We start from the raw sequence: 8,361 nt of genomic DNA, 5'->3' as shown, positions 1-8,361 counted from the left end.
CCCCCCCCCAAAAAAAACGGGGGAGAGTAGCTTACGAAGACTAGATTAGCAGATCAAGAAGTGGTCCTGAAACAAACTTCAAAACAGATAGGTGGAATCTATTAAATGCTTTCAGATGAACTGAATTAACTGTATCTGGACTGAAGATCACCTAAAAGTGTTTAATCCACATCTACATGTAATTTTAAAGAAAAATTAAAACAATTTCCCAACTATTTTTTGACACACATTATATATATATATATATATGTAAGGAATCTTGCTTGCAAACAATGTATTTATCAATTTTTTTCAAATTTTTCTATCAAATCCCAAAGTATAGGTTTATATTTGTTAAAAAAAACTACCATTTATTGAAAATATAATGAACCTTGTCTTGTTTTCACATGATTTTCTTTCTCTCTGTTTGTGGTTTTATTGGTACATCCCTTTACTTCCCCCCTTTTACAGCATCACAGCTTGTGATCTTAAGAATTAACATAGAGGCTCAACTTTTCAAACAGCTAGAACCAATGGTTAAAAATGATTGGATAGAAGAGATTATAAACCATCTCTGTCAATGTAAAATAAATAGTGCTTTGAGTAGTAAATTGTGATTTTATTAAATACTGGATACCCAGAGCTACTGTTGGGATAAACAAATGATTCTAATGTGCTTTACAAAACTGGAGAACAAACCACAAATTTGTAAGTCTGTTTATAGTTTCTTTAGATGTTCTTGAAAATGTTTTTGTGTTAAAATTATATGTTTGAAAACTACAGAAATTTTCTTATAGGTAAGCATTAATTAGGTTTAGCAAGTTCAGTAAGCAATAGCAAAATGTTCAAACAACGTACACACGTAAAAAAAAGAGATTAGTATTGTTTCTATCTAGTTGAGTTTTACCACACATACATGGTAGCAAAAAGTAATTGATGAAGATTTTCATGCTGAATAAAGATAAAATATATTGATAGTGAAATACCGAAAAGAAACCACACCTACTCCTTATTTACTGTCTTGTAGTGAATATTTGTGGGTGTATATTTTAGCCAGGACAGTGGTTAAAGAAATATTATTCATACTAGTTCTATTAATATATGATACAGAAAACAATTTGATACTATAAAACAAAATACCTTAACTGAAAACTATACTGTACGACATTTTGGTGAAACATAAATTTTCAGACTCATTCTTACCTTCGTATATCTGGTCTCTCAAGTTGGTTAATCTTTCTCTATAACCACTGACGTTTGAAAGCCTTTCCAGAATCTCCGATATTCTAGCTCTTATCTGCGAAAGAAAAAAAAACATTCAATAATATTGTTGTTTGTGACTTTTGAGTAAATTCAGAATTTATAAGATTAGTGACAGTATCATGAAATTTTGAACTAATTATAATTCACAAATTTTTATTTGAGTCTATAAAAAGTCTGACTGTAAAACATAATTTCGAGTGTTTTTGCGAACAATAACTTCCATGTTTACGTATAACGGATTAGTTTTTTACAGTTTTTTTTTTACTTCCTGGTGGTCATTTTTATACCGTAGAAATCAAAAACAAACCTGTTGTATCTGCTCCCATGCTTCAGAAGAAGCGAAAGTGGTTTGACTCAAATTCTGAAGAGAGTTTTGTAATCTTCTAAGTAGGTCAGCCAAAGAAAGAGAAAATTCTTGACCTAACTGTGTAGTCATTTCACGATTAAGCAACGGATGGCTCCTACAATAAAATAGAAATATTTTTTAGGTACAAAAGAGATCATCCTACAAGTATTACTAAACCAAATTAATTAATTAAATAAATTACTTGATTATGTCCTCAGAGTTACTGAGATTTGAAGAGTTAGATTAATTAAGAAACAGGTCTAATTAAATTGTTAAAAAATACTAGTTACTTTCATTAAAAGTTTTCAGGTAATATACAAGATACACACTTATACTCTGATATTTGTACACCATAGTATAAAATCATATGCAAGTATGGAAATACGATGAAACTAAATAACGAAGACACAGCATGTTATCACTGGAACAGAAGCATTGCAACACTCTTCGTGAAATTTTGAATCAATAGGGAAGATAAAATGCAGAGAAAAGGACAGCTAATTACAGCAAGACAGAGAGATAATAATGCATTCTAAACATAATATTAGTAATGAAATAAGATTAAGCAGTAGTTACCAATGCAACAAGTACCTAGGATCTAATGCTGAGAACTGTTGACTAGTCTGGGAGAGTTCATCTCTGTCCCTCCGCAAAGTATCAGCTGATGTCGAGCTTGAAGAGACTAGAGATTCAGTAGTTCCCTGCAGCTGTAAGAATTGCTGTTCAAACATTCGACGTTCCAATCGAGCACAGATTGATGACAGCCTCTGTACAGTTGCTTGAAACTCGTTTGTTTGACTTCTAGTATTGTCAGCTCTTGCTCCACTCGAAGTGCTTGGTTGCTGAAGGGAAGAGGTCCTAGGTTGTGCAGCTTCTACAGTAAGTTCTTCTTCTTCGTTCCGAGTTCCAAGAACCTATTTGGGCCACACATATATTTCTGAAGTTATTATCCAGTAACCACTAAACAAACTTTTATACATTGAAATTGAAAATGTAAAAAGAAGAAAAACTTGGAATACACGTCAAATTAAAAAAAATATGCAATGACTTCTGTACAGAACACTAGCCTTCTTCACTAGTTGACATAATTTATTAAATCTCAAAGCATCATTTTCTGGCTTCGAACTTTTAACTGCTTGAGATTACTTGAACTTAATTTTTAAAAAAAGAATACTTGTTAACATCTGACATTTTTTTCTGGTCTCATCTTTTCAAATAATACATTAATTGCAATACAAGCAAAAGATACTTGAAATATTCAGATTCAAAATTGATTGTCTACTTTATAAATTACAAAATAGTACAGCTGTACTTACTTTTATGAATGACTGTGTTAACAATGGGGTGAAAATGATCTTAGCTATATGTTTAGTTTGTCTTACTTTCAACAAGCCAAACATACATTCAATTAACCACGAATTTTAACATACATTTATCATTTTATTGTGGTGAATATATTTACCTCAGTCTTAATATGACTTACACCATTAACGCTATGCATATGAATATCGTGAAACTGTTAAAAAAATAGCTACTGTCAACATTGGCAGCAAAAAATTCCAGTTGAGACATCGTAGTTACAGTATTTACTAATATGCAAGGATGAGCTTCCAGTGGGTCAAACAACAAATTCATCATGAAAATATCTCTGTTGCTTATCTCTGTACAAAAAGATACGAATATTGATTATAGCGATGTAATCAGCAGGAGAGGGGGAGGGGGGAACAAGTGGAATGGAAAATTAAATTTGCAATGATTCAGTGGGGTTTGGTAGATTAGCTGAAGTAAATAGCTGGCTTTTCTAGTTGCCAATTCATGACATTAATCGCAAGTTGTGTGAACATGTAGTGCTAACACAGCATCAAGTTTGATATATATAATTCAGGATAGGGGGCACCCTGTGGAACTTTTTTAAACTACATGTACCACAGTTAGTTTGTTATAGAAAGTATACTTGTAAAACTACTGTATACAGATGTATTTATTACAAATACGTAGCACTACAATTATAAGCACGTATGTCTGGAGCAAATAATTCTATATAAACTCTGCAAGAGAGTTAACGCAAAACTGTACAAGTGCAACATCTCTGTGAGAAATTACAATAAATTTTATCTTTCCCACATTTAAAAGTACGTAATAACAAAAGAAAACACTTAAACCATCATGAGAACTTTCTAATGAAGCAAATGAGATCTAAATCAATATATTTCAAGAACAAGTCCCCTAGTGACTCAGCAATAAGTTTACAGGCTTACAACTCTAAAATCTGGAGTTCAATTCCCCATGATTGACAGAGCACAGGTAACCTATTGTTTAGCTTTCACTAAAACATTAAGAATAAAGTTTGTGGAATATGAACTTTACAGCCGATTTTTTAGGCTGAGTGATATGTCTCTTGTATATTGTACATTATTTTTTTTAAACTCAAGCCTGGCATTAGATTCCAGTGTAATCCCTTTAATCATCAACAGATTCATGTCAACATCTATAATATACAGAAATGAATAACAACCCTATGACCTGAGCACTTTCGAAAGGTGGACCTTTCTTCTTCGGCAAACTGAGAATGATAGTGTAATCGATTGAGTGATATATATATATATAAACTGAGTTCAGTGACGTCATGAAGGTCATCTGGTTTTCCACACACACACTTAGTTCCAACTAATATTTTCAATTATCTAAACCTTAAGTAAAAAGTAAGATACGTAAAAACTTTATAGTAAGCCAACAAATGCATTTACATTCAATCTTTTTTTTAATAGTTGAGTTTAAGAAATTTCACAGGCTTCAAAATTAAAAGATTGAACACAAAATAATATAATTGAACTATGTGTATAAAAAAAAATATTTTGCATAAATATTTCATACACTAAGCATAGTCAAAGCAAAATACCAACTAATTTAGAAGAAGGTGGTTGAATTCTAGGTTTGTACCCATTTCAATCAACGTATTTTTCAATAATTGTTTTTGTAATTATAATAAAAAAAACACCCACCTCATCCTGTCTGTAACGCTGTCTTAGAAAACGAGTTGTTATTTCTTCCGCATATTCACGTGCACTTTCTAAAGCATCTTCTTGGGTAGGGGAAGACCCTCCCTGAGGTTCTTGGAATCGAGACAGCTGAAGAACATACATAAAAGGACTATATTGAATTATAAGTTTCTGAAGAAAAGTGTGTCAAAAAAAATATCTTCTACAAAAAAAAATCATGTGAATGAAAACACTTTGTGTGAAAATCATGAATATATATTTTAGTTTATGATGTCATATTTTGTAAGTAAAAGTTAAAACTGATCAGCCTTTTCCCATGTACTCCAGCTAGTGAAGAATTACAAGAAGCTATATTTAGTTTCACTATAAACCACAAGAACTATTTCAAATCCCAGTAATTTGTTACCCCGAACAACATTTATAATTTACTATTTTATAATTTAACCAATGAAATGTAAATTTCTAAATCAAACATTTTCCCAATGACGATCTAAGATTCAAAAGATACTTTTAGATCAAACTGTGAGCACGTAAGTATTTATTTCATTCAAGTTTACATACCTAAAAATATTTAATTTAATTTCAAACTCAAACATTAAGCTTGCTAATTTTTACGTTTTGTCAACTGAATGTCAAAGACCTTTGTGCTTCTCTTTTAATATTAAATTACGTACAATTTTTCAGGTATATTTAATAACACTGCAGGCAAACTTTAAAAACTTTTTACAGTGAGCAAAGTTGGGAAACTTGTATGTAGTTGGTTCTCATTAGGTGTTTTCTTCAATTATTTAACAATAATTACATTATGTTTCTAACATGTTTTTTTTTAATATGTTCAGATTTTTACTTGCTTAGATACATCATTGCAATGACACCAGAATTTGTCCCACTGGTATCATTTGTTTTTACTTTAATAGTGATGGAGATACAATAAACATAAAATGTTTCTAATTCTGCAAAAGGTAATAAGAGGTTTTGGACAATGAGTTTAACTGCTCTTTCTGATCAAACCAATGAGGCCCTTTTTAAATAGGAAAAAGCATCTTATTTGTGACTGCTAATTTGCTTAACTAATAATGCTAGCTCTAAAATCAAATAATGTTATTTTAGAATTTGAAAAATTAAGAAATTAAAATCAGAACAAACAGCAAATACTTATTTGAGCATATTTTAAAACTGTCAATATAAAACCAATTAGTAGACATAATTAAATATATCTGAAGAGCACATTCTACAGGGTTGAGAATGGACTAAGGAAAAAATGTAAAATATTTTGAGTCATATTCTGGGCACCAAGTCAGGAAGTAGCTCCCCCCCCGAATTATTATTTTTTAATTAGAAGCTCTCAGTGCATTCCCATTTTTTATACATATATAACATATATGATGCCCTTAAATTTTACAGTAAATTAGCCAGATCTGGTTAGCCATTTAGTGAAAAATAAAAGTATACAGAAAAATTAGTTGTTTGTTTTGATTATCATCTTTTACTACATATCAAACATTAACCCACTGACTGCTGATTCGCTGTATAGGGGTATGGTCTGCCTCCAGCAGTTGAATGCGAGTGTACGTCTTGCAAAAATTCCACGTGTGGTTAAAGCAGCCACAGTGAAATGGTTAAACTTAGTATGATAGAATATTAAACTACTAAAAGTAAAACTTAATTAATACAAGGCTAATGATGATTATCGAAACAAAGGTACCGTAAGCTATTGCTACCAGATATATAGTAACAGTTTTCACATTACTGTTTTCAAAAATTAAGCAGCATTGCACAAATATGACATATTAAAAATAACAAAGTGGGCTACTGGTTAAAATATTCAATTTTTTTCAAATAATTCTTGCCCAGAAAAATCTATTATGTAAATATGATGTTTTTGAGTTGTTATTGGAATGGGAAAATGGGCAATAAAGTATTACTCTCCCAGATTATTGGGAACCTCATGAACAACCCCTGGGCAACACTAAGAAACTGGAAATCCAACAAATGGCAGTAAATTCTATTCCCCGATCGTAATTTACAATCATTACAAAGTTCTTAAAAAAATAGTTTCATTTATTTTTTGTAAAAGACTATCTCACAAAAGTTAACAAAGTAATTACGATAATTGATACATAAAAACTGTAAAACAGAACTTATAATATATGACCGATACCTCTTCTAAACCTTCCAAGTGTCGATACATTGCCATCAGACGAGTTAAAATGCTACGTCTTTGAGACGTGAAATTCTGTGAAAAAGATGAAGAATTGCCTTGGCTGATGACTGAATCCATGATACGAGACGGAAAACTGTCAACGGGAAGATTTGAAATGCCTGTTATGAGCTTGGTCCCAAGTGGATTAAACTTCACAAATCTGAAAAAAAAAAATGATAGACGAATAAATATTTCACGAACATAACAACAAGTCCTATCTACAATATTTATCTCCATAAATAAATAAATAAAAAAAAATACCACTTCACAAATCTAAAAAAAGTTATAGACGAATAAATATTACACGAACATAACAACAAGTCCTATCTACAACACCCCCTCTATAAATAAATAAATTAAAAAAAAACATCACTAAACCCTATGCTCTCGAACTAGGTTAAAGTGCACATTATAATATTTAACGGTTTCCCTCAAACTTTACTTAAACATTGATATTATCTATAAACTTTTTATATTATCTAAATTGTAATTCTTCAGTTTATAAAGGAAGTATTTAGGTAAATTGTCAATCTTCACTTCTCTATGTCATGTGATGCATCTGTGATCTGAATTCTCCCTTGTGGGTTTTCTATCTTCCTGAATAAGGGTTTCAGTGTCCAACCAATTATAAATACAAAGTATAGATAATGACAAGCCAGAATACGAAACTTGAACCTCCTACCTTCAAGATTTACAGAGATATCAATAAGTTTGTCAAACCCGACAGATATGCTCCTTCCATCTTATTATAGCTTTCAAAACAATTATCTACACGTGTCCTTATTTGATGGACATGTTTATAATTAACAGAAAGAGCATTTTTTTTCCTAAAAAAAACAACAATCTTACTATAGTTATTCTTTTTTGGTGGTCATTCATAAACAGTTGACTTCAGATTATCTGTGTTCACTGGTGTTGAACTCCGATCATCTAACAGAATGTTTTTACCACATCCATTGGTTAATTAGAAAGCCTATTATAGTAGTTTTAGGGTATTCTATTCTAATGTTTGGTATACTTTCTGTGTTCTAAAATTCAAGATTGAAACCTACACAAATTATTGTTTGACCAACCAACATAACTAGAAAAAAGTAGAATTACTGAAGCAAAGCATCAGTACAAACAACTTCAGGGCTGAAGTAAGTGTGAAATTTAATGTTTTTATATTTTGTACTTATTTTTTTTTATTTATTGTTATATATGTTTTAACAAAAGTAACTAAGATGTAAAAAATTAGAAATTTCTTAAGTTACAAGATCAGTCAATGGGGAAACTTGCTGTACGCTTGTTGTGCAACACAGTCATTTGTTCATCCTAAGCTCTAAAACTATGATTTATTGCTTTTCATACATAGAAAACTACCATGAAACAATCTTGGTGTGAACTCAAACTAATGCTTTCCCTACTATACATTTTCCCTAGTGAGAAAAACACATGGAAAACTACTATCAATCTTGGTGTGAACTCAAACTAATGCTTTCCCTACTATACATTTTCCCTAGTGAGAAAAACACATGGAAAACTACTATCAATCTTGGTGTGAACTCAAACTAATGCTTTCCCTACTATAC

At 31.0% G+C, this 8,361-nt stretch overlaps 1 protein-coding gene across 2 annotated transcripts in view; it reads right to left on the bottom strand.

Annotated features, from left to right (window-relative positions):
- Positions 1–8,361, bottom strand: part of LOC106469956 (activating molecule in BECN1-regulated autophagy protein 1-like) — a 43,902-nt gene that overhangs the window by 18,119 nt on the left and 17,422 nt on the right. Inside the window, exons 6-10 of one of the 2 annotated variants that reach the window (XM_013930475.2) lie at positions 6,749–6,950; positions 4,591–4,716; positions 2,165–2,502; positions 1,550–1,703; positions 1,183–1,276 (exon numbers count right to left, since the gene is read on the bottom strand). In XM_013930475.2, coding sequence (XP_013785929.1) covers positions 1,183–1,276; positions 1,550–1,703; positions 2,165–2,502; positions 4,591–4,716; positions 6,749–6,950 — 914 coding nt within the window. The remainder of the gene's footprint in view (positions 1–1,182; positions 1,277–1,549; positions 1,704–2,164; positions 2,503–4,590; positions 4,717–6,748; positions 6,951–8,361) is intronic. The other variant, XM_022398519.1, reaches the window with a different exon arrangement.

Source organism: Limulus polyphemus, unplaced genomic scaffold (assembly GCF_000517525.1).
Source record: "Limulus polyphemus unplaced genomic scaffold, Limulus_polyphemus-2.1.2 Scaffold3741, whole genome shotgun sequence".
Lineage (NCBI taxonomy): Eukaryota > Metazoa > Arthropoda > Merostomata > Xiphosura > Limulidae > Limulus > Limulus polyphemus.
The sequence above is the reverse complement of the archived record's forward strand: the minus strand, read 5'-3'. Positions and strand labels throughout refer to the sequence as shown.